The 26,667-nt window shown below is 42.8% G+C and overlaps 2 protein-coding genes across 2 annotated transcripts in view; both read left to right on the top strand.

Moving 5' to 3' along the window:
- The first annotated feature begins 474 nt into the window (after window positions 1-474).
- Window positions 475-26,667, top strand: part of DHTKD1 (dehydrogenase E1 and transketolase domain containing 1) — a 41,706-nt gene continuing 15,513 nt past the window's right edge. Inside the window, exons 1-11 of the mRNA XM_052651118.1 lie at window positions 475-631; window positions 5,030-5,185; window positions 5,577-5,788; window positions 6,681-6,875; window positions 11,232-11,501; window positions 17,298-17,469; window positions 18,649-18,847; window positions 20,449-20,761; window positions 22,058-22,142; window positions 22,648-22,787; window positions 25,067-25,217. Coding sequence (XP_052507078.1) covers window positions 475-631; window positions 5,030-5,185; window positions 5,577-5,788; window positions 6,681-6,875; window positions 11,232-11,501; window positions 17,298-17,469; window positions 18,649-18,847; window positions 20,449-20,761; window positions 22,058-22,142; window positions 22,648-22,787; window positions 25,067-25,217 — 2,050 coding nt within the window. The remainder of the gene's footprint in view (window positions 632-5,029; window positions 5,186-5,576; window positions 5,789-6,680; window positions 6,876-11,231; window positions 11,502-17,297; window positions 17,470-18,648; window positions 18,848-20,448; window positions 20,762-22,057; window positions 22,143-22,647; window positions 22,788-25,066; window positions 25,218-26,667) is intronic.
- On the top strand, window positions 23,152-24,368 carry LOC128058627 (actin-related protein 2/3 complex subunit 2). Its single transcript, XM_052651120.1, has one exon. It carries the CDS (start codon window positions 23,220-23,222, stop codon window positions 24,120-24,122), a length of 903 nt encoding a protein of 300 aa, XP_052507080.1. The 5' UTR covers window positions 23,152-23,219; the 3' UTR covers window positions 24,123-24,368.

Below are 26,667 nucleotides of genomic sequence, written 5' to 3' on the forward strand. Positions count from 1 at the left end.
CTTTCTGTGGGAGACTGCATGGTGCGTGTAAGTCTGCTTTGGAGCTTCCAGGACAGGGGTGGTGGGTGATCACTCCCGGAGGGAGACTGCAGCATACACAGATATATCCAGCATACACAGCTTTGTTACAGAAAGCCTGTACGCTCCCCTCAGCACTCCTCCTTTTCCCAAATGCAGGACTTTCCTCAGCCTCTAGGGCCTCGCGAGTGTCGCTGGATGCCAGCCGCGCGGCTTGGCTCGCAAAGAGTCGGACACGACCGAGCGACTGAACTGAGCTGATCTGGATTGGCTCCAGTGGCCGGGCCCTGGCCAATCAGGAGTGGGGGTGTTGTCTAGGGGGCGGGTTTTTCCCCTTGCCTCCCTCCTAAGGCCTCTCACCTCCCCCACGGTGGGTCCGCGCCGGAGCGACCTCCCTGCGGCCGCGGCCCCTGGACATCCCGCCTAGATCTCTGGGCCCCGGGGGCCTAGTGGGATATGGCCTGGGCCGCTGTGGCAGCAGCAAGACTGGACCTCCGCCGGGCCGCTCCGGTCTTCCTCCGGCGCGGCTACCAGACAGAGAGGGGTGTCTATGGCTACCGGCCGAGGAAGCCCGAGAGCCGGGAGCCCGAAGGCGGCCTGGCGCGCCCCCCAGGTCAGGATGGGATCTGGGCCGGTGGGCGTGGCGGCTGGGGAGGCAGGGGGTCTTATTTCTGGGCCCGGGGTGGGTGCTTTTGAGGGTTGGGACTTCTGGGGGCCTCAGTGTGCGAGCAGGCGGGTGGAGAGGAAGGAGAGGCCAGGGAGCAGAGAGGGACAGGCCTGTGTCTTGTCAGGGTCTGGGTCACAGAATGGTTCTGTGAACTCTTGTCTTTTCCATTGCTTGGTCGTAAAACGTGTGAGAACTTAGCTGTTTGCGGAGGCGGGGCTGCGGGAAAAGTTCTAAGACAGCCCAGCTCCTGAAGTTCACCCAAGGATACACGTTTTCCAGGGCTGTCTCCAAAGCCGGTGTGAGGGGGATCTTTGGGGATCGCGATGGTGAATAGGGTGAAGAGGGCGTTGGTGTTCTTGGACCTCAGCATGGTATTCCATTCGTCTCTTCTGTCTAGCCTCTTTAGGAGTTTAAAACTCTTTGCTGAATTCAGAACTATGCTACTCGGGTTTTAATGGATTAGGAGACGCGAATATCAGTTTTTGGAGGATCAGTTGCATCCTCATGTACAAGAGACCAATTTTGAGTATTTGGTTTATGCTCCAAAATTATTGTATGTTTATTCATCCTCACAGAATAGAAGATGAACACAGATTGGTCGTTAGAGGAAGGTCACTTGGCATTTTAAATTTTATTTGTTATTACTATTTGCTGTGCCATGTGGCTTATGAGATCTTAGTTCCCTGACCAAGGATTGAACCCTGGCCCTGGACAGTGAGAGTCTGAAGTCCTAACCACTGGACCACCAAGGAGGTCCAATTTGATATCTTTGGTCCAGTTATTGGATTAACAATTAGGATCCCTGCATCATCTAAACACCTGACCTTGGAGTAGTAGATCACATACTGAAATCTCAATATTGTGTTCTTGATCTCAGGAGACATTCAGAATAAAACTGATTTCTCTTTCTTGAGTGCAACAGGTTTCTTTAGGAACAGCATTTTGGTCAGCTAGATGTCTAATCCCTTGAGAGTAAGACTATATCTTATTTCACTTGACAAATGGAGTGTCTAATTTTGCATGTCAGTTTCCCTCAAACTGAAGTGTGTGTTCAGATCACTCTGAATGATGTTTAAAAGGCTAGTTCCCAGGCTGCCCTCCCTTGCCTCACCCTCACCCCAGTTCTCTTTCAGTGGCCTGAGATGAAGTCCAGGAATTTGTATTTCTGTGTCACACTAAGTGATTTTCTAGCAGGAGGTCTGTGGCCACTATGGCCAAACATCGTTATAGTCAATAAGGGATGTATCTATCAGTCGTGTCCGACTCTTTGCAACCCCGTGGACTGTAGCCCACCAGGCTCCTCCGTCCATGGGATTCTCCAGGCAAGAATACTGGAGTGGGTTGCCATTTCCAGGGGATCTTCCCAACCCAGGGATTGAACCCGGGTCTCCCACATTGCAGGCAGATACTTTAACCTCTGAGCCACCAGGGAAGCCCATATATAAGATGTGTTTGTCCAATAGAGCTTGGTCACATGTCTGTACATCCTTGCAGGGGAGATTGGAAAGCATAGTCTGTCTTCAGGGTGGCCACCTTCCAGCTAAAAGTTATTTTGAAAGAGAAGAGGAAAATAGATGTTGGAAAATAACTAGTATCACCACACTCAACCCGTTTGGCCATTTAAATACTCTAAAGTTTTCTTCCCACACAGAGAATGTATTCACAAACCCTAGTGAAAATGAACACAAGGCAGCTCCCACATCCAAGGTACACAGAGAAATGGGAGGAAGTGTAGTCCAGGTTATGGTGCCTTCCTCCTCCTCCTCCTCCATATGTTTATCTTGGCCAAGCAAGTATCAAGGCCAACATAGGATGAATACCTCATTTACTAAGGTTTTCACTGTAGTAAGCCTTCAAAGAGATCTTGAATTTGCTTCTGGTGACCTTTTTGCATGGCAGTGATTTCAGGAGTTAAAATTTGACCCATGATATGTGTCCTTTGTAGTTGGCTATTAGTGAAAGAGCTTGTACCTTAACCTCTGTAAACCTCAGCTGCCAAGTAAGCTTGAGTTCTATTTACCAACAATCCTAAATTGGGAATTTTGACATAGAATCATCATTAACTTTTTGGTCTATTTCCTTTATACATATGAAATATATATGCAAATGAAGAGTCATATATGAAGTATGTAGGGGCTAATATGCTAGATACACTGTCATAAAAACATATGGGTATAATACACACATTTTAACACAGCTCAGGTTCATATGATATATAGTGTCTTTTAGTCTTTTTTCTTCTAAACAAATTGGCACATCCAATAAGCATTCTCCTACAACATTATCTGATGATGATTTTTGGCCAGTGGGGATTAGTCATCAGCACCGTGGCATGTCCCTCAGATGACTGGGGTTTGTAGAGAGTTAGAGGGAAAGATCAGTGAGGAATGAGGAGCTGTTGACTCCACCCACCCTACTGGAGGGGCGTGGGTGTGGGTAATGAGTAATTGCACCATTTACTGGTGTCCTCAGGGGAAAACAGATTCCTGTGAAGACAGGAACAGAAGGAACGTTTAGGGAAGAGGTGAAAAACATAGGGAGGTCTGTTAATCACAGAACGGATGGAATTGTAGACGTCATAGTGGAAGGATCTAGGAGGTAGAGAGGGAGGAGATACGGGGTTGGGTCTGGAGGAAATGGCAATCCACTCCAGTATTCTTGCCTGGAAAATTCCATGGACAGAGGAGCCCGGCGGGCTACAGTCCATGGGGTCCAAAAGAGTCAGACACGACCAAGCACAGCAGCAGCAGCAGCAGAAGAAACCAGAGCAGTAAAATGAAGAGTGGGAGAAAACAGATGGTGAGGATGGGTGAAGGGTGTGCCCCAAAGTGGGAGGGTAAGGGGCCTCTCTCTCTTCAAGAATAGTAGGTGCTGTGTGTTCTTCGGGGTGAACGGCATCCTTTTGCGCCAGCTCCCCTATCCATGTTGTAGACTATAACTAAAAGCTTGGATTTTCAGTGAGAAACTGAAGCAGTGATCTCTTAACTAGATGTGGTTTGCTAAAGAGAATGTTTTCACAAGAGGGCTAGTAGGGACTTCCCTGGTCATCCAGGGGTTAAGACTCTATGCTTCTAATGGAGGGGGCCCAGGTTTGCTCCTGGATCAGGGACCTAAGATCCCACATGTGGTGCAGGTGTGGTCAAAACATAAATATATATATATATATATTTATTTATTTGTATTTATTTTTTACCTCTGCTGGGCCTTAGCTGCTCTGTGCAGGCTTTCCCTGGTTTCCGAGAGCAGGGGCTACTGCCTACTTGGAGTGCTCGGCCTTCTCACTGTGGTGGCTTTTCTAGTTGCAGGGCACAGGCTCTAGGCGAGAGGGCTCCGGTAGTTGCAGCGCTCAGGCTCAGTAGTTGTGGCAGAGGGGCTTAGCTGCTGCGAGGCATAAGGAATCTTCCTATACCAGGAATCAAACCCGCGTCCCCTGCATTGGCAGGCAAATTCTTATCCACTGTGCCACCAGGAAGTCCAATAATAATTAATTTTTTTTAAGAGGGCTAGTAAACTGTGGTGAGAATGGTGATGATAACCCTGTATATTTACCATTAACTTAATTCCACTCAGGATGTAATTTTATAGATGATATTGGAGGTTGTGGTCTTGAAGGATTTTCTTCCTAATTTTAGAAGGGCTTTCATGTGCAAAAGGGAAGAAAAGTAGCTTTTGGCTCAATATAAAATCATCTAAGATTTAAAAAAATCATCTAAGATAAAATTAGATTCATTGAAATATAGTGATTTCCCCTTTAAGAAGAGGTTGGAGAATTACTCATTTAAGGCTACAAATATGTTTTTTTTCTTTTTTATTATGTAGTAATAAGATCATTTCTAAGGTCTTTTTCCTCGTCTATGATTTCATGAGTCTATAAAATGTGTATCTGGAGGACGTGAGGAAGGAAATGTAACATTGGTTTTGCAGTTTAAACTGTCTCTGTTTTTTTTTATGTACAATATAAAAAATTCAAATAATAATTAAGAGGACTATAATTATCCATAATTAAAATTATAGCATTTAACAGTTATTTTCAATTTGAGGTGTTTTCTTTTAAAATCTGTCCATGTGCATAGTTATTTCCACAAATGTGCACCCATAATTCTGGTTCTTTCAGGTTATTTTTTCAGTAACTTTTGCTCTCAGGAGATAAATTTAAGGAAATAAGTGTGTTTTCCAGGATTCTGCTAGTTTTTAATCCTGAAAGCCACTGGCAGCTGTGGTGGGTAGGAATCGCATGTTAAAAATGTCCAAAGCCGCAAAGGCTTCTTTGAAAACTGATTTTGTGATTTGTGGGCATTTCCTAAACTGTATTGTTCTATTGTTGTCGTTTTTCCACTCAATCAGTGGACCATGGCCTTGCCAGGTTGGTGACGGTGTATTGTGAGCATGGGCATAAAGCTGCCAAAATCAACCCGCTCTTCACTGGTCAAGCCCTGCAGGACAATGTGCCTGAAATCCAAGCCCTGGTGCAGACTCTGCAGGGACCCTTTAATACCACAGGTAAAGGTCATCAGCTGTCAACTGTCCGTGTGTCAGTTAACTGCCAGTGAGGCGGGACTCCTTTCTCCGTTCTTGAAGAACTGCAGTCATGCCTGCTGGAGCTGAGGCTTCCATGGGTGTGAGGAGACAGCAAGGGGCACATTCAGACACTGTCTGGAAGAGTGGTGTTGAGGTTCTAGAATTGTCTTCCAACAGGGCCCATATCCTCTGTGTTCAAATCATATACACAAATGGCCATATTTTTAGTTTTGCCTTTAGAAAAATCTGGATAACCATTGATGATGACCCAAGTGATTTAGAATGAAATGCTCTGAATTGAGATAAGGATCTTGGTATGTTTTATATTTGGTTGACTATTCTTTAAAGCGACCCTTTTGATTCCATTTCGTAGGATTATTGAACATGGGGAAGGAGGAGGCCTCTCTTGAGGAAGTTGTCGCCTATCTCAACCAGATCTACTGTGGGCAGGTTTCTATCGAAACCTCTCAGCTTCAGAGCCAGGAGGAGAAAGACTGGTTTGCCAAGCGGTTTGAGGAACTGAAGAAGGAGGCATTTACCACAGAAGAGCGAAAACACCTATCAAAATTAATGCTTGAATCTCAGGTATAAAAGTAGCAGCTAATATCAAAGGAATTGTTCAGCTGTTTTTCTCCAAAGACTTATAAATATTGAAGAGAGGGAGTTAAGACATGAACTCTCTGAATGTAGCCACAATTCCCCCATGGCCTCAACACAACAGACAGTGTAACACACACCACTTTATTCTGAGTAGAAGGAGGTAGATCTCCAACCGCCAGAGCTGTTGGTTCTCTTCATAGTCGATGCTATGTATTTGTCTCTTCATAAAGGACTGCAAAGTCCTTAAGATCTGATTCCTCTTTTAATTACCCGAAGGGATTAATAAAGGAAAAAGGAATATATGTATAGGTATGGCTGAGTTCCTTCACTGTTCACCTGAAACTATCACAATATTGTTACTTGCCTATACTCCAATACAAAGTAAAAAGTTTAAAAAAGATTTTAAAAAGGTAAAATTTTTTAAAAGAGAAAGGAACTATACATGAAGGAGGCTCTCAGTATAGATTAATAGGATTGAATGTCCAGGACTGTGCACAGGACTTGAGCCTATCAATATGACAAGACCCCTGCCCCCAGTAACATGGGTGGATGGCTAGTTTGCAGCCCAGATGAAATACTATAGAGCCCTGAACTAAAACTCAAGTCCTGGAAAAGGCCTGGCTTTCTGAGGGGATTCCTACTGGGGTGAGTTCTTCTAGCACTTGAGTTGTTTCCTCAGTGTGCCCACTGCCGCCTGGTGTCCTCGGCAGGGCTTTCTTGCCAGGCTCTGAGTGACTTCTGTTCATCTCTGGGGTCTGCACTGAATAGACTCTGTTGTAGCTTCTTGAAGCAGTGCAGGGTCTCTTTAAATGTGTTTGGCTTTGACCCAGGTAGTCGGCTCTCCTGTAACTATTGTTTCTGACGTGGTGTTCCACAGGAGTTTGACCACTTTTTGGCCACCAAGTTTGCCACAGTGAAGCGATACGGAGGTGAAGGAGCAGAAAGCATGATGGGATTTTTCTACGAGCTGCTGAAAATGGCGGCTTACAGCGGAGTAACGGATGTTATTATTGGGATGCCCCACAGAGGGAGGCTGAACTTGCTGACAGGCCTTCTGCAGTTCCCTCCAGAGGTAAAAGGCCTTCTGTTTTTCCCACCAGTGATGTGCAATTGACTGAAACAAAGTGAAGCCGGTGGTGATAATCGCTTTTAGAAAACTGACTAATCATATGAGCCATTGGTCCAGGAGACAGCTTCAGTAATTGATGAAAACTGATGCTGTTGGACCTAGTATTTAGGTTGATTTTCCTATATCTCTTTACAGGAAATCTTTCTTCACTCAGGGAAGTTAAAAGTTAGTTTGTCTCCTAAGGATGATGCAAGCAGATAAATTATGTTTTTTGAAGCATGCTTTCCCTATTTCGTAAAAATCAAACAAACACAAAGATTTTATCTGTGCAGTTCGATAAAATTTCATCTTCCAGAAAGTCATTTTTACCTTCTACTTATTTGCAGATTATAGTTAATAGATTGTATGAAACTAATAAAATATTGTTATCTCAAGAGATCCTCCAAAGTGAGTAGTTTATTGGTTATTGGATCTTTCGTATTCTTGTTCAGTCCGACTCAGATGCTCTGTAAATCTCGAAGCGCTTGAGGGTCAGGACACAATATTCAATGACAAGGAACATCAGAGAGACCCAGTCTGATAAGGTTATGTCAATTTATACATGGGTAAACCCCACCACTATTCTTGGCCAGGAGATTAAAAACAATTATAAATGCTAGGTAGTTCCCCGGGGGTTCAGTGGTTAGGACTTGTAGCTTTCACTGCCAGGCTTGGATTCAATCCTGGATCAGAGAACTAAGATCCCACAAGCCATGTGTCACAGGAAAAAACAAACAAAAAATACCACATGTCCCAGAAACTCCACTCCTGGATATATATTTGAAGAAAACAAAAGCACTAATTTGGAAAGATACACGCACCCCAATGTTCTTAGCAATATTACTTATAATTGATGAGATACAGCAACAACCTAAGTGTCCATCAACAGAAAAATAAAGATGTGGCGTACACACATATAATGGAATATAACTCAGACATAAAAAATAATGTAAATTTGCCATTCGGAACAATAGGAATGGACTTGCAAGGTTTTATGCTTAGTGAAGTAAGCCACACAAAGCTAAATACTTCATGTTATCACTTATATGTGAAATCTAAAAAATAAAACAAACTAATGACTATAACAAAAAAGAAACAGATTCACAGATAGAACTAACTAGTGGTTACCCGTGGGGAGAGGGAAAATGGCAAGGGGTAATATAGGGATACGGGATTGAGAGATAGAAATTACTTTGTGAAAAATAAATAAGCTAAAGGCTATATTGTAAAACAGAGAATATAGCCAATATTTTATAGTAACTAAATGAACTAAAATCTCTAAAGTTTTGAATCACTATGTTATATACCTGGAATTTATATAATATTGTAAATCAACTATACCTCTATCCAAAAAATTTTCTTAATTAAAAAAATACACATGATGTCATGTCTAGGGGCCAAGTTTTACCTTTTTTGTTTATACTTCAGTGTTTCTGATGCTAAGAGATCCTTAATAAGCTTTGAAAACTCACCGTAGAAAAGGTAGAATACAACAGAATAAAATGACTGACAGATAGAGGTGTGCTTTGACACCTGCAGAAATTCTTAAACCAAAAATTACATTCCTAAAATATCCCAGACAAAGCAGTTACTCAAAAGCACAGAAATGATTATCAATGACCATACTTGTGAACATTCATTGGATCATAGAAAAAGCAAGAGAGTTCCAGATAAACATCTACTTCTGTATTGACTATACCAAAGCCTTTGACTGTGTGGATCACAACAAACTGGAAAATTCTTAAAGAGATGGGAATACCAGACCACCTGACCTGCCTCCTAAGAAATCTGTATGCAGGTCAGGAAGCAACAGTTAGAACCAGACATGGAACAACAGACTGGTTCCAAATTGGGAAAGAAGTATGTCAAGGCTGTATATTGTCACCCTTCTTATTTAACTTATATGCAGAGTACATCATGTGAAACGCTGGACTGGAGGAAGCACAAGGTGGAATCACGAATTCCAGGAGAAATATCAACCTCAGATATGCAGATGACACCACCCTTACGGCAGAAAGGGAAGAAGAACTAAAGTGCCTCTTGATGAAAGTGAAAGAGGAAAGTGAAAAAGCTGGCTTGAAACTAAACATTCAAAAAACTAAGATCATGGCATCCCGTCCCATCACTTCATGGCAAATAGACAGGGAAACAATGGAAACAGTGTCAGACTTTATTTTGGGGGGCTCCAAAATCACTGCAGGTGGTGACTGCAGCCATGAGATTAAAAGACCCTTGCTCCTTGGAAGAAAAACTATGAGCAACCTAGACAGCATATTAAAAAGCAGAGAAATTAGTTTGCCAACAAAGGTCCATCTAATCAAAGGTATGATTTTTCCAGTAGTCACAGATGGATGTGAGAGTTGGACCATAAAGAAAGCTGAGCACCAAAGAATTGATGCTTTTGAACTGTGGTGTTGGAGAAGACTCTTGAGAGTCCCTTGGACTGCAAGGAGATCAAACCAGTCAATCCTAAAGGAAATCAGTCCTGAATATTCACTGGAAGGACTGATGCTGAAGCTGAAGCTCCAATACTCTGGGTAGCTGATGTGAAGAACTGACTCATTGGTAAAGACTCTGATGCTGAGAAAGATTGAAGGCAGAAAGAGAAGGGGCTGACAGAGGATTAGGTGGTTGGATGGCATCACTGACTCGATGGACACGAATTTGAGCAAGCTCTGGGAGTTGGTGATAGACAGGGAAGACTGGCGTGCTGCAGTCCATGGGTCACTAAGAGTCAGATACAACGAGCGACTGAACTGAACTGAAATGAAGCCTGTGAAAAACACATTTCTTCCTATCCTTTGAGTTTGTATGCTCCTATTTGCAGTGAGGGCAGTAAGAAGCTTTTGGGTCATTTAAACCATTTGGCCAATTGAGCATAACATACTGTCTTTGGTAGATAGTTTGATTTGAGACCCAGCTTTGTAGCCAAGAACCTTTAAACCTTTGTAGCCAAGTAATTTCTCTTGCTCATGCTTTTTTTTTTTTTTTTAATTCTCAAACTCCTAATTTATCCCTCCTCTTCCCCTTTAGTAACCATAAGATTGTTTTCTATGTCTGTGCATCTGTCTCTGTTTTGTAAATAAGTTCTCCTTTTCCTTTTTTGTCTACATTGCGGGATCTTAGTTCCCTGACAAGAGACTGAGCCTAGGCCATGGCAGTGAAAGTGCAGAATCCTAACCACTGGACCACCAGGGATTTCCTGTATCATTTCTTTAGATTGCACACACAAGTCTTTTGTCATTTTCTGTCTGATTTACTTCACTTAGTATGAGAATCTCTAGGTCTATCCATGTTGCTGCAAATGGCATTATTTCATTTTATTTTGTGGCTGAGTAATATTCCATTATATACGTACCATATTTTCTTTATCCATTTATCTATCAAGGGACACTTAGGTTCTTTCCATGTGTTGGCTATTGCAAATAGTGCTGCTGGTGGACACTGGGGTGCTTGTACTAATTAGAGTTTTATATGCCAGATATATGCCCAGGAGTGGATTGCTGGGTTGTATGGCAACTGTATTTTTAGTCTTTTAGCTTGTTCATTTTTAAAATAGATAGTAACACCTATCTCATAGAAAAGTATGAAAATGAGGTGACAGAACGTATGCAGAGAAGTCCTTTGAGAATTGCAAAATATAGTTTCTTTTTTTTAATTTAAAAAATCAATGATTTATTTATCAGTTACTCATCATATTTTGTAAAGAGAACATATTTAGAATCTTTAATAGCACTTTGTTACTTTTCATGTTCAAAATATCCATACATTTTTCACAGTTTTGAAACTAAAATGGTACCAGCACTTACATAGATGCTACAACCTGAGAATCGCAAAATAGTTTCTTAGATGTCACTTGAGCTAAGTAGTGGATGTCATCCTGTGACTAAATGGGATGAAGTTCTTATTTTCCTTTAATTATAAGAATAATTCTTGTTAGCAATTCATGTATTTATATATTTGAATAATTCAATAACTCAAATAATAGCAAGTATTCCTGTTAATAATTTAACAAGAATACTAATTCTTTTGGAAAATGCATTCTAACAGATGCATTTAAGAAAAAAATTTTGCTTATTGCAAGGCAGAGGTATCATACTGTCTGCATCATGCTGGACTTGTCTTAACGTGTTAGAACTTCATTTGATGATGAACATCTCCAAATAGCTCCATGCATTTGGGCAGTTAGAAGTGTGTGCTTATCTTTAAATAATGCGTGTTCACAATATATATACAACATGTGCTGAAGTTTTTTTTTAGATCGTGTGATTTAAATGAACCACCTCTTCCTATTTGTTCTTGTGTGTTCACTCGGCTAAGCTGATGTTCCGTAAAATGCGAGGCTTAAGTGAATTTCCGGAAAACGTCTCAGCCGTTGGCGATGTCCTGTCTCACCTAACATCCTCGGTTGACCTGGACTTCGGTGCGCACCATCCCCTCCATGTGACTATGCTGCCCAACCCCTCGCACCTGGAAGCCGTGAACCCTGTGGCAGTCGGGAAGACTCGGGGGAGGCAGCAGTCCAGGCGGGATGGGGACTACTCCCTGGATGGTTCAGCTCAGCCTGGGGACAAAGTCATCTGCTTACAGGTACTGGGAGCTTCAGGAAGTAAGGTCAGAGGTTGGGAATACTGAGAAGAAAGAATGTCCAGTTTGGTAGTTGTCACGGCAGTCCGAATGGGGGTTGGAAAAGAATTTCCAGAGTACTGCAGAAAGGAGTGAGTTTATTAAGAACAAAGAGCAGAGACAATGTGGGCACTGGGAGCAGGGCTGGCCGGCACCTCCTGGCAGACCAGGGAGAGCCAGTAGGATGCTAGAATAGCCGGCTGGCTCAAGGGAGAGCCAACACTTTTGTGGGTTAGTAGTCAATTTTTATAGCCTCAAGACAAAGCAAATTCCTGCTGGAAGGGTGGTATTAGGTGATTGGTTAGGGCATTCGGTTAGGGTGAGCATGGGGTGGGCATTTTGACCTAATTTGGGGTCAGGAAGCTTGTTGGTGATGATCACGGGGGCTTTTGGCAATGGTTACAAAGGGGCTCAGTCAGCTTCGGAGGTGACCTTGGCTCTGGGTTCAGTGTCTGTGGCCTTGGGATAGGATTCCACAGTCATCATGATTGGAGACAGCACACGTTCCATCTTCCCAAAAGATGAACTTTTGGGAAAAGATTAGGGGGTTGTTTTATAAATTCATAGCAGATGTGAATATCTGCTCACCAGTAATCTCAAGGCAACTGACTGTGTTTTATTTTTTGACTGATATTTAAAAAAATTTTTTAGCTAATTAAAAATATATTTATTTCTATTTATTTATTTGGCTGTGCTGGGTTTTATTACAGCATGTGGGATCTAGTTCCCTGACCAGGAATCGAACCTGGGCCCCCCAGCTTTGGGAGCACAGAGCCTTAGCCACTGGACCACTAGGGAAGTCCCTAGTTAATTTTTTTTTATTGGAGTATAGTTGATTTACAATGTTGTGTTAGTTTCTGCTGTTTAGCAAAGTGAGTCAGTTACAGAGGTACATATATTTACTTTTTTAAAAGATTCTGTTCTCATATAGATCACTGCAAAGTACTGAATACTTTCCTGTGCTATACAGTAGGTTCTTATTAGTTACCTACTTTATATATAGTGGCGTGTATATGTCAATCCTGATCTCCCAATTTATCCCCTCTTCCCCATCAAGGCAACTGACTTTAGACGAAGGTCTTCACTGTATTTTTCCTTTCTTGAGTTATGAATTAATTAAGGGAGTATGGACTGACATAGCTGCTACTACTAAGAGGACAAATGTCATTACTTCCATGAAACTGTGACCCTCATGGAACCCACACACAGTATCTGTCTATCTAACAAGGCTGCAAGAGTCTGGATGTATTTTGCTTGCTTGTTTGTTTGCTTTAAAATGAAAGTCTTTGGCATTAAGGCGAACAAGACAATTGATTAGTGTACTAATTCCTCTGCCCCCCACCTTTGGTAACTCAACAGGTATATTTTAGAGGTGTAGATTGTGGGTCACGTTTTTCTTCTACAAGTATTCATTTAATATGAAACCTTTAATGCCTAGAGGATAATTAATCCTGGATATCAGTAACTGGGTCTTTACACCCAGTGAAAACAGTTAAATCTACAAGGCAGTAGAATATTTGTCTACATATACAATTAACGGGGGGCTTCCCAGATGGCGCTAGTGGTAAAGAATCTGACTGTCGATGCAGGAGACATGACAGATGCAGGTTTGACCTCTGATTCAGGAAGATGCCCTAGGGGAGGGCATGGCAGCCCACTCCAGTATTCATGCCTGGAGAATCCCATGGACAGAGGAGCCTGGCAGGCTACAGTCCATGGGGTCACAAGAGTCAGACACGACTTAGTGACTAAACCACCACCACCATGGAGTCTTTTCTCTTTTGATTTAAGAAAGGAAATAAAATTAGCGGATGACACATGGCTTTAGCACCAAGAACCCTAAGACCGTGATAAAACGATGCAAGTTATGAACAGACGTTATGTTCTTAGCAGTGCCTCTTCTGTGAGTCACCCATCTCTCTTCCTTGCTTTATGGGTCTCCTTTTACATCATTCACATCATTACCACACACAAGGCCCATCAGCCAGGAGGCCAAAGAGAGGAGTTTTCAGATGCCTGGAACCCCATGACCCTGTGTGGGCCAGCGTGTGGCTGAGGGCTGGACCTGACAGTGTAGTCCGTTGAGAAATGGCAAGGGTTCTGGAACCATGAAAAGCTGAGTTCAGATCCTGGCTTTCAGCCTTCCAGCTTGCCCTTCAGGCTTCCCAGTTGGCGCTAGTGGTAAAGAACCCACCTGCCAATGCAGGAGACATAAGAGACTTGGGTTGGGAAGATCCTTTGGAGGAGGGCTTGGCAATCCACTTTAGGATTCTTGCCTGGAGAATCCCATGGACAGCGGAGCCTGGTGGGCAAGGCCCATAGGGTCACAAAGAGTTAGACACGACTGAAGTGATTTAGACTTCCCTGGTGGCTCAGACGGTTAAGCGTCTACAGCTTGGCCTTCTTGCTTGATTCTGTCCCATCAGTTCCCTGGATCTCAGAGGTCAATGGAAGTGTGTTACATTTCCAGAGTGTTCTGAGGGTTAAACGAGAACTCAGTAAGTTCCTTAACCCAGGGGATGGGTTTGGCAAGGTGAGGAAATTAGTAGAAAAAATGGAGGCATCACAGAAGGTCTAGTCCTAGCCTTGTGAAATGCATACTCTTTCTGAACCTTGATTTTCTCACCTGTAAAAGGAACAGTAGAAATTCCTTTCCCTGGCCCCCCACACATGGTAGATGAATGGGTTAATAGAGATAATGTTTATAGTGTTGAGGAGGTAATGTAAGGGTGTTATTACTGTTCTTGGATACTCCAAAATGTCATTCATCTCTGTAGAACCCTATCTACAGGAAGGTGTGGGCTGGAGAGCTCATCAAGGAAAGCAGGGATTCCTTTCTTAACCAAAATGTTCTACTTGTATATACAAATTACTCTTCTAAGGATATTTTCACTCTCATTAAAAAAATTACCTTCCAAGGATTCTTTCTTCATTCATATTTAAGTCTTTTATTTCTGCTAATTAATTAGGGCCACAGTGGTTACCATATCAGATTAATTACAATGGACTGGTTCAAAATTGGGAAAGGAGTATGTCAAGGTTGTATATTGCCACCCTGCATATTTAACTTATATGCAGAGTACATCTTGTGAAATGCCAGGCTGGATAACTTGCAAGCTGGAATCAAGATTGCTGGGAGAAATATCAACAACCTCAGGTATGCAGATGATAACCACTTTAATGGCAGAAAGTGAAGAGGATCTAAAATGCCTCTTGATGAAGATGAAAGAGGAGAGAGAAAAATCTGGCTTAAAACTCAACATTAAAAAAACAAAGATCATGGCATCTGGTCCTATCACTTCATGGCAAATAGATGGGAGAAAAAGTGGAAACAGTGTCATATTTCATATTCTTGGGCTCCAGAATTAATGTGGACAGTGACTGCAGTCACAAAATTAAAAGACTTTTGCTCCTTGGAAGAAAAACTACAACAAACCTAGACAGCATATTAAAAAGCAGAGACATCACTTTGCCAACAAAGTTCTGTATAGTCAAAGCTATGGTTTTTCCAGTAGTCATGTATGGATGTCAGAGTTGGACCATAAAGAAGGCTGAACACGGAAGAATTGATATTTTTGAGCTGTGGTGCTGAAGAAGACTCTTGAGAGTCCCTTGGACTGCAAGGAGATCAAACCAGTCATTTCTAAAGGAAATCAACCCTGAATATTGTTTGGAAGGACTGGTGGTGAAGCTGAAACTCCAATACTTCAGCCACGTGATGCAAGGAGCTGACTCATTGGAAAAGACCCTGATGCTGGGAAAGATTGAGGGCAAGAGGAGAAGGGGATGACAGAGAATGAGACAGTTGGATGGCATCACCAAGTCAATGGGCATGAGTTTGAGCAAACTCAGGGAGATAGTGAAGGACAGGGGGTCCTTTGCAGTCCATGGGGTCCCAAAGAGTTGGACACAACTTAGCGACCGAAAAAATTAATTTATTAACTTTTTTTGCCACACCAAGAGGCTTTTGGGATCTTAGCTTCTCCATCAAAGGGATTGAACCCAGGCCTCGGTAATGAAAGTGCTGAGTCCTAACCACTGGACCGCAGGTAATTCCCCGTATCAGGTCATTTTACCCTTTTTTTTCAGATCATGTTAGTCTTTAATTGAGCATTTTGGCTGTTTTTTTTTTTTTAATCAAAACTCCCTTTATTTTTTTTAATTATCGAAGATTATAATTTTACAGTATTGAGAAATATAGAACAAAATATAATTATTGGAAGATAATTGCTCTACAATATTGTATTGGCCTCTGCCACTCAACAACACAAATCAGCAACAGGTGTACATACATACGTTCCCTCCCTCCTGAACCCCCCCGCCCTATCTCCCACACCTCTAGGTTGTCAGAGAACACTGTGTTGAGCTCCCTGTCTTATACAGTAAATTCTCACTTGCTATCTATTTTACATATGGTAATGTATATGTTTCCATGCTATTCTCTCCAATTATCCCTTATTTTTTACTTAATAAATTTTTAATTAAAATACATTTATTATATAACATCACATAAGATTTATGTGTACAACATACACCTTATTGATATAATAGCCTTCTATATAGCATGAAGTCAGTGGCACTCATACTTTCCCCTAAGATCTCCAATTCCCCCACTATTTGCTTTCAATTTTTCAAAAAAAAATTGACTCCCCTTTCTATCACCTTCCATTTCCCAGTTTTTTAAAATTTATTTATTGAAGTGTAGTTGATTTACAGTATTGTGTTAATTTCTGCCATGTAGCAAAGAGAGTTATTTATACACGTATATATACATTCTTTTAAAAATTCTTTTCCATTCTGGTTTATTACAGGATGTTGGATATAGTTCCCTGTGCTCTGCAGTAGAACCTTGTCAGGTCTTGTGCTATCATTATCTAGTAGATTTCAAAAGTTCTGGAAGAAGAGCACATTTCAGAGATTCTCTTATAATAGTATTTTGCCCTTTCCTCAAAGCCTCCTTTCATATGCTCCTCGCCGCCCCCCCCCCACCCCCGCCATGTTTGCTGTCAGTCATTCTCTTTTGTGTTCACAGTGGTGGCCAACACACCCAGTGGGGTGGAGGTGATGTGAGCAACACCCTCTCATTTGGGGGGAAATCTGACTGGGGAAGAGTGAGGGTTCGAAGTTATTTTGTTCCTTGCGTCTTGCAGGCCACTTTCATGATGGCTTTCCTAGAGCTGATTCTCCTGCGTCTCCCATCACCCTACCTTCCCTGGTGCTGCTGTGCACACTATCATGTTGGTGGGGATGCAAGAGGCCATGGGTACAGTTGATGATGTAAGGTGGAAGGAATAGGTCAGTTGGTCGTAGCTGCAAGAGGAAAAGGGCTGATTTAGCATCATTGAGAGCTGCTGTGGGAAGTTCTATGATGAGCAGATTTTTAGGAGGGGAGGGAGCGCTTTTTATAAACAGAGATACAGGGAAGGGCTTCCCTGGTGGCTCAGTGGTAAAGGATCTGCCTGCCAATGCAGGAGACATAGCAGACGCAGGTTCAATCCCTGGGTCGGGAAGATCCCCTGGAGGAGGAAATGGCAACCTACTCCAGTATTCTTGCCTGGGAAATCCCATGGACAGAGGAGCCTGGTGGGCTACAGTCCATGGGGTTGCAAAGAGTCGGTCACAACTGAGCGTGCATGTGGCATGTGGCAACCAGGGAGTGCTGAGAGCATGGTTGTTTTTTATTGCTGTTACTATTAGGTTACTAAACCTAAATGTCTCCACCCCTTACGTTCATTTTCTTCTCTCTCCCCCATGATCTAGGTTCATGGTGATGCTTCTTTCTGTGGTCAAGGGATTGTTCCTGAAACATTTACGCTCTCTAATCTCCCGCATTTCAGAATTGGTGGGAGTGTCCATTTGATTGTCAATAACCAGCTGGGTTACACCACTCCTGCAGAAAGAGGAAGGTCTTCCTTATACTGTAGTGACATCGGTATGTAACCCAGGGTAGAGCTGATGTTGTTGAGTCAAGTAAGAAACTCCTAGAGAAACTTATATTATAGTTCAGTCAGAACAGGGAACCTCACTGCTGGTCCCATTTTAATTTTTGGATCAGATATGATCAGCAGTCTCCAACAGTGTTGTTAATACTCCTTTCAAAGTCCGAGTGTGATCTTTCAATCCCAGGAAATAAGAGTAGAACTTAGAGGGTCCCATCTCAAATTGCTGATGTATCCAGTTGAATGATCTGGTAAAATCCAGAGATCAACACAGTTAGTACAACCGGAGTAATTGTCTTTAGATATTCAGAGTACCCAAGACCATAGTCGAAAAGGATGTGTTCAACCAATAAATCTGGCCAAAGGGTCTGGTTGGAAATCAGATGTGAAGAAGCAAAGGCATCCTATTTTAACCTGTAGAAACTGACAATATTAAAAGAAACACAGGGCTTCTTATTATTCATTCCCTATTTCATAGAATTGAGAGAACTGTCAGACGGTGAAAACTGTACTGTTTTTACATCCAGACCCTGGCCTGGTTGCCATTTGGGACTATCTATGTGAATTTTTTGTGATTAGTTAGAGATTTTGAAAATTCATTCTCAACCAACTCTTTGAAGAAATCCTTTTTTTCCCCTTAGGCTACATCTTTTAAAGACCTTTTTATCTCAGGAGGAAAGATAATAGTCATAATGATAATAACACACACACACATCCGTTATTAGGTACCAGGCTGTTAAGCACTTTATATGCATTAACTTACTGATGCTTTAGGACATCACTGGGAGATGGGAGCATTATTCCAGTGTCCCAGATTAGGAGACTGGAATTCATGACTTCACCAGGATCACACAGACACAAAAACTCTCTCTTGTCAGCTGGCCTCCAAAGTGCCGGTTCTTTCTTTTTTTTTTTTTTGGTGGTGGGTGGGGAGGTGTTGCACTGTGTGACTTGCAGGATCTCAGTTCCCTGACCAGGTTGAAACCTGGCCTTGGCAGTGAAAGCCCAGAATCCTAACCACTAGGCTTCCAAGGAACTCCCAAAGTGCGGGTTCTTAACACCCAAGCCAAACTACCCCTACAATGTGGGCTGTCTCCCCAGGAGGGCAACAGGATTTGGGGGTAGGTTCTTGGGGTGACTGGCTGGCTTCATTTCTGTCTTCTCTGCCTCAGGGAAGCTGGTGGGCTGCGCCATCATCCACGTCAATGGAGACAGCCCAGAGGAAGTGGTGCGGGCCGCGCAACTGGCGTTCGAATACCAGCGCCAGTTCCGGAAAGACGTGATTGTTGACTTGTTGTGCTACAGGCAGTGGGGCCACAATGAGCTGGACGAGCCCTTCTTCACCAACCCGGGCATGTACCAGATCATCAGGTACGAGGCTGAACCATCATGTGCCCTCTCCCCTACAGTGCTCACATTAGTATTTGTATTAGACTCACTTCAGGAAGGTGACCAGCTTTCCCAGTGTGCCCGGGACATGACAGTCTCAGTGCTCAAAATGGGACAGCCCTGGGCACACTGGGATGATTACCCTGCGGTCACAGGAAAGCTCCCCATGTTTTTCTAACTCTACATGTCTCCTCAGTGAAGAGACAAAGGGAATCTTAACAGCCTCACTTAGCAGGTGGGAGGACTGAACAGCCAGCTCTTGAGATTTCCTTTTTAGATGCTAGAAAGTAAAATAGATCCCTCTTTCCTGCTTAATTTCCTCATAGACATAAAGCAGAGCCTTTCTGGTCATAGGTGGCAGACTGCTCTTGGAGGAACAAATCTGGGTTCTCCATTGAGCTTTTTTTTTTTAAGCCACCCAGTTTTCTTTTTTCCTTTTTTTCTTTTCTTTTGGCTGCACTGTTCTTTCTTGCAACCCACAGGCTTTTCTTGTTGCAGCACAAGGGCTCTCTAGTTTCCCCATGGCATGTTGAATCTTAGTTCCTAGACCAGGGATCAAACCCATGTCCCCTGCATTGGAAGGCGGATTCTCAACCACTGAACCACTGAGGAAGTCCTTCCATTTAGCTTTAAGACCCCATTTTTAAGAATATGTCCTATCTACCTTTCACTTTTTTTAAGGATTACGGTGGTCAATGTGACCAGACTCTGTCATGTGAAATATTATGGGAATGCAGAGCAGCAGCATGGTTATTTCTATTTTTGTAAAATCCAGATGCAGAATAGTTACAGGCTTCTTCAAGCAACCTGAAACAGGTGTTGGCAAATTTGGTTCAAACTTTTTAAAGTAAAAGAATGCAGAATAAGTAGATAATGTAGGTCAGCCTCATAAATAACTGTCCAGAATTAACAATTGGTAAAAAACAAACAAACAAACAAACAAAAACTCCTCTACTCATTATTTCTGCCTGACTGTAGACAGAAGCTTATAAAGATAAACTTGTTTTCTCTAGATTGCCTGGAACAGGTGGTTACACACCATTACCTTTAAAAAACAAAGTTATTGGTGTGAAAGTCACATGACATAAAATAGACCTTTTTTTTTTGGCTGCTTGGCATGGCATATGGGATCTTAGTTCCCTTACACCCCCTGCAGTCGAAGTGTGGAGTCTTGGTCACTGGACTGACACGGAATTCCTTAAATGGACCATTTTTTTTTAACCTTTTTATTTTATATAGGTGTATAGCCAATTAATAATGTTAGTTTCATGTGCACAGCAAAAGGACTCAGTCATATATATATATGTATCCATTCTTCCCCAAACTCCCGTCCCATCCAGGCTGCCACATAACATTGAGCAGAATTCCATGTGCTATACAGTAGGTTAAAATGGACCATTTTAAAGTGAACGATTCAGTGTGAATTGTATTAATACAAGCACCTCCTCTGTTTAGTCCCAAAACATTTCCTACATACGTTTTTATAGCAATGACACTTCAGAATACCTTTGATAATAACTGTGTCTGTCTCTTCTTGATTTTTACAAACATAATTGATTTTTGTTTCCCTCCTCCTTGGACAGAGCGCGGAAGAGCATCCCTGATACGTATGCAGAGTACCTTATTGCCAACGGACTCACAACCCAGGAGGAGGTGTCAGAAATCAAAGCCTCCTACTATGTGAAGTTAAATGGCCATTTGACTAATGTGGCCCACTACAGGCCCCCTGCCACAAGCCTGCAGGCCCACTGGCAAGGCTTGGTTCAGCCGGAAGCTTGTATTACCTCCTGGAACACAGGTGTGCCCCTTGACCTCCTGCGGTTTATTGGCAAGAAGTCTGTGGAGGTGCCTGAGGAGCTCCAGATGCACAGTCACCTTCTGAAGATGCATGTGCAGGTAGGGAGCCCAGACACCCCCAGGCACTGTTTGTCCATCTCTCACAGTCGAGGAATTGCCATTGGTCTGGTCTTGTTGTTTGGCTGATGCTCTTGGCAGATATTTAATGTGAGTCATTAGTTTCTACAAACTGATCCTAGCTGAGTTTTGGTACAGACTGTCAATTAACTCAGATTTTGTCTACCTCTAACTTCTATTTTTCCTCCACTTATTTGTTCATTCATTCATAATGTCTAGGGACTTCCCTGGCGGTCCAATGTGCCAAAGTCTAATTTGCCTTCCAATGCAGGGGGGTAGGGGTTCCCTCTTTGGTCAGAGAGCTAAGGTCCCACAAATCTCACGGCCAAAAAACCAGAATATAAACAACAGAAGCAATATTATAACAAATTCAATAAAGACTTAAAAAATTGTCCACATAAAAAAAATTTTAAAAACCCAAACATGTCTTATACATCATATGTACAGTTACTGCATGCCCATTATTAAAAACACAGCCACACAGGAATGCCCATTTTGGTTTTTCTGAGCAGAAGACACTTTCATCTTGGGTAGGCAGGGGGATGGCTTAAATAAAATGAATAAAAATCAATACACATAGTCCCCAAAAGCAACATTTGGATCTTTAAACACATTGAGGTTTTACCTATTGTCTTGTGTTAAGCATAAATTGACATACACTGCTCTGGTTTGCCTGCAACTTAGTGGTTTCCTGGAACATGGAACTTCCAGCTCTAAAACTGGGAAAGCAAGGAAATATAGGCCTTCATCTTTCTTGAACTTGGATGAAGGCATGATGAACTCTGGATTAGTTTTAAAACACTAGCTTGGTTTGTAAGTTTCTATTATAGGTATGCTGCTGCTGCTGCTAAGTCATTTCAGTCATGTCCGACTCTGTGTGACCCCATAGACGGCAGCCCACCAGGCTCCCTGTCCCTGGGATTCTCCAGGCAAGAACACTGGAGTGGGTATAGAGACCATGAAAACAATCTGTGTACTCGCCATCCGACTGAAAGAGTAGAATATTGCTTATACCATACACCCTACTCTCCCCACTCTGCCAACTCCCTGCTACCTCCTCTCATCCATCCGCCAGGTTAACCACTCACCTGAGTGCCTGTTTGTTTTGCCTGCTTTCAAACATCATATACTTGCTGTCATTAACCTTCTGCACTTCCTGTTGTATTTAATACTACATTTTGGAGACTTAGCCATTGTTGCATTACATTTTTTGAACTCAGTGTGAAAAAGGATGTGAGCTCTTAAAAAAGTTTCTTTTCCCCTCCCTTTCAATTTTAGTCTCGAGTGGAGAAAGTGATGGATGGAACAAAGTTAGACTGGGCCACGGCAGAAGCTCTTGCGTTAGGCTCATTGCTGGCTGAAGGTACGACTTTTCTGTATAGCTGCACAACGGATAGGGGATGCATTATATGACATCTCTTATTCGTAATGCCTGCAGTTTTGAGTTACAGCTACCTTGTCTCGTTTTTATTGACTAGAGAGGTTCTCGGACGTGGTGACTCTTCTTACCTGAATACACTGTTTAATCTTAGTATCTAAGTCACGTTGATAACCTTTATCAGCAAATAGACTATGGAAACACAGGATTCAGGGCTGACTGTATTGGAAAGATATTTTCCCTAGTAATTGTAGGCCAAATGATGACTCTTCATTCTTAAACAATTCACTTTGACTACAGAGTTGTTTTTTTTTTTGACTACAGAGTTTTGAATATAGGACAGGTACATTTTAAGAAGGATAATCTATTAACTTAAGGGTGATTCTCAGGATGAGCTGGTGTATAAGAATTCAGGGTCATCAGGCCTTATTATGACTTAGGTTATTCATGGGAATCTGGATTTTTCTTTCTCCCTTCTTGCTTGCTTAAGGTTTTAATGTCCGTCTGAGTGGTCAAGATGTGGGCCGTGGAACTTTTAGCCAGAGGCACGCAATGGTTGTTTGCCAGAAGACAGATGACACTTATATCCCCCTGAACCATATGGACCCTAATCAAAAGGGGTTTCTAGAGGTAGGACATTTCGTTATCTAGTGTAACACCCAGGTGGCAATGATTGTAGCTACAGACTTCTTAGCGACAGATGTCGGTAACATCTGGACTTTGGGTTCAGTGCCTTTTGAAATGAGGGGGTGCTGGATGGATAGACAGTGCAGGTCGATCCACTTGGAATGGAAGTAACAGACTAGCAAGTAGGCTAGAGCTGTTTCACTCGGGCTACTTATCTGTATTCAGGTAAATGCCGAATGGATGCTCGTTTTGTCAATCCAAAATTGACAGTATAACCTACTTGTTGCTGAATTCATCAAAACAAAGCAAAGATGTGGATAACAGGCCAACGTTTCTTGACAACTTAAAAAAAAAAAACCAGAGGCTTGTCGGTGAGGCGGCAGCGGCGGCGGCGGCTCGGCAGGCGGGTTCAGGCTTCAGGGGCCAGCCGCCGCCATGATCCTGCTGGAGGTGAACAACCGCATCATCGAGGAGACGCTCGCGCTCAAGTTCGAGAACGCGGCCGCCGGAAACAAACCAGAAGCTGTAGAAGTAACATTTGCAGATTTTGATGGAGTCCTCTATCATATTTCAAATCCTAATGGAGATAAAACAAAAGTGATGGTCAGTATTTCTTTGAAATTCTACAAGGAACTTCAGGCACATGGTGCTGATGAGTTATTAAAGAGGGTGTATGGAAGTTACTTGGTAAATCCAGAATCAGGATACAATGTCTCTTTGCTATACGACCTTGAAAATCTGCCTGCATCCAAGGATTCCATCGTGCATCAGGCTGGCATGTTGAAACGAAACTGTTTTGCCTCTGTCTTTGAGAAATACTTCCAGTTCCAAGAAGAGGGCAAGGAAGGAGAGAACAGGGCAGTTATCCATTATAGGGATGATGAGACCATGTATGTTGAGTCAAAAAAAGACAGAGTCACAGTAGTCTTCAGCACAGTGTTTAAGGATGACGACGATGTGGTCATTGGAAAGGTGTTCATGCAGGAGTTCAAAGAAGGACGCAGAGCCAGCCACACAGCCCCACAGGTCCTCTTCAGCCACCGGGAACCTCCCCTAGAGCTGAAAGATACCGATGCCGCCGTGGGTGACAACATCGGCTACATTACCTTCGTGCTGTTCCCTCGCCATACCAACGCCAGTGCTCGAGACAACACCATCAACCTGATCCACACGTTCCGGGACTACCTGCACTACCACATCAAGTGCTCGAAGGCCTATATTCACACACGTATGCGGGCAAAAACATCAGACTTCCTCAAGGTGCTGAACCGTGCACGCCCAGATGCCGAGAAAAAGGAAATGAAAACAATCACGGGGAAGACGTTTTCATCCCGCTAACTCTTGGGAAAAAGAAGAGGAAGCGGCTGGCAACTGAAGGCTGGAACACTTGCTACTGGATAATCGTAGCTTTTAATGTTGCACCTCTTCAGGTTCTTAAGGGATTCTCCGTTTTGGTTCCATTTTGTACACGTTTGGAAAATAATCTGCAAAAACGAGCTGTGCTTGCAAGGACTTCATGGTTCCCAAGAATTAAAAAAAAAAGAATTCCACTTGATCAACTTAATTCCTTTTCTTTATCTTCCCTCCCTCACTCCCCTTTCCCGCCCCTTCTTTTCCAAGCTGTTTTGCTTTGCAATATGTTACTGGTAATGAGTTGCAGGATAATGCAATCTTAACTTGTTTTCTCTAAGTATTTGAGTTCAAAACTCCTGTATCTAAAGAAATACGGTTGGGGTCATTAATAAAGAAAATCTTTCTATCTTAAAAAAAAAAAAAAAAAAAAAAAAAAAACCAACCACTTCCATAAGCTTCTTTTATTCCCTAGGACTTAGCAGGCTTGATGAATTTATCTATTACCATGTATTTCCAGTCATTGAGTTAGATTCATTAGAGTCAAGAGCAGAGCCTGGGTCTTTTCATTTTTGTTTCTCTAACAACTAGCGTGGTACCTGGCACATGAAGTTTATTGAATTATCCTTTAAGGTACACTTAGTGGCGTATCATCTTTTTTCCCTACTCTAGCGATTTGTCTGAGAGCATGGGGTTTACTGATATTCAGTATTTTTAAAAAATACACTTGTCGAAAGCAAGATACCAGGAAATTACTTAAAGGACATGTAACTCAAATTTTCTTTAAATTAGTCTAAAATCCCCACCTTGATCAGTTATCTAGATTGGTGATCTAGATGCTGAAACGTCTAGTATTTCCCCCACCCAATCAATGTCTTTTATTGATTTGTGATTTGATATATGATATCAGTTAACTTTGAATATTGCGCTAGGTCAGCAACAGCCCCCTGTCGGAAGAGGCCGTCCTGGGATTCGAGTATGGGATGAGCATTGAAAGCCCTAACCTGCTGCCCCTCTGGGAGGCTCAGTTTGGCGATTTCTTCAATGGCGCCCAGATCATCTTTGACACGTTCATCTCTGGAGGTTGGTGTCTGGTGGACGAATCACACCAGTTGCATGGGGACAAGCGTATGGAAGGGGGCCATAGCTGTGGCCACAGCATCCCTTGCCCCACTAGCTGAGGGCCCGTCCTGTCATCCACTGGGGCAGAGCAGCTGTCAGACAGTTCAACATGACATTGGGAAGAGCATGTAAGCCTCTGCGAGCAGAAAGGCTGTGTCTCCCGGGGAGCGTGCTTGGCTCTAGGGAGTGGTGCCTATACTTGCTTATACTCCTAAGAGGTCTGATTTTCGGGTCTGCTTTTGGTGTGTGTTGAGGAACAAGCAGGCAGCGGTGACACAGTGAGGACTTGTGATCAGAATGAATGTGTGTGTGTCAGTTGCTCATTCATGTCTGACTCTTGTGACCCCATGGACCCCCTACCAGGCTCCTCTGTCCATGGGATTCTCCAGGCAAGAAAACTGGAGTGGGTTGCCATTCCCTTCTCCAGGAGATCTTCTCAACCCAGGGATTGAATCTGGGTCTCCTGCATTGCAGGTGGACTCTTTACTATCTGAGCCATCAGGGAAGCCTGATTAGAATGAATGACAGTCTTGAAAAGCTGCTCCCCACAGCCCAGGGTCACACAAGTATCTCAGAGTTGGAAGTTGTGCATCTTACTAGGTTTAATCATCACTTACAAAAGCAGTGCCTGCTCACTGTAGAAATTCCAAGTATATAAAGTACAAGTCTGAGTCTCCCCCGAGACCCTCCCCCGATTTTCTGGGGGGAACCACCTATGGATTTTGTGTGCACACCTCAGACCCTTCTCGTGGTTGCTTCTCTGTAACTTTGTGGTCCTGAGGAAGAAAGGAGGCTTGAGGAGACTGGACTTGCCATGTCCAGAGACTCTTCTAAACAGTCTCCTTCTCTTGATTTGGATCTCAGATTCTAGGGCTCAGTAGTTGTGACACATGGGCTTAGTTGCCCTGAGGCATGTGGAATCTTCCTGGACCAGGGATTGCACCCTTGTCCTCTGCATTGGAAGGGGGATTGTTAACCACTGGACTATAGAGAAAGTCACTACGTTTTTTTTTACCTGGAAACCTGCATCAAGCAAGTCCATCCATAGCATTTTTCAAATGGCATTTGCACACTTCTCGTCTCTGTGTCACATTTTGGTACTTCTTGCAATATTTTAAGCTTTTGCATTATTAGTATATCTGGGATGGTGATTTGTGATCAGTGATCTTTGATGTCACTATTGTGAAAAGACATTGCTGAAGGCTCAGATGATGGTTAGCAGTTTTAGGCAAGAAAGTTTCTTTTAATTAAGGTATGTGCATGGTTTTTCAGTCACAGTGCTCTTTCACATTTGCTAGACTGTGGTACAGTGTAAACACAAATTTTACACACAGTGGGAAACTAAACAATTCATGTGGCTCACTTTATTGCAGAGTCCTGGACTGGAACCTGCAATATCTTGGAGGTTTGT

This window comes from Budorcas taxicolor, chromosome 13 (assembly GCF_023091745.1).
Source record: "Budorcas taxicolor isolate Tak-1 chromosome 13, Takin1.1, whole genome shotgun sequence".
In the NCBI taxonomy this organism is placed as follows: Eukaryota; Metazoa; Chordata; class Mammalia; order Artiodactyla; family Bovidae; genus Budorcas; species Budorcas taxicolor.

What these genes read in the sequence shown, in the direction of transcription:
- LOC128058627 (XM_052651120.1), top strand. Translation starts at nt 23,220, where the DNA reads ATGATCCTGCTGGAGGTGAACAACCGCATCATCGAGGAGACGCTCGCG.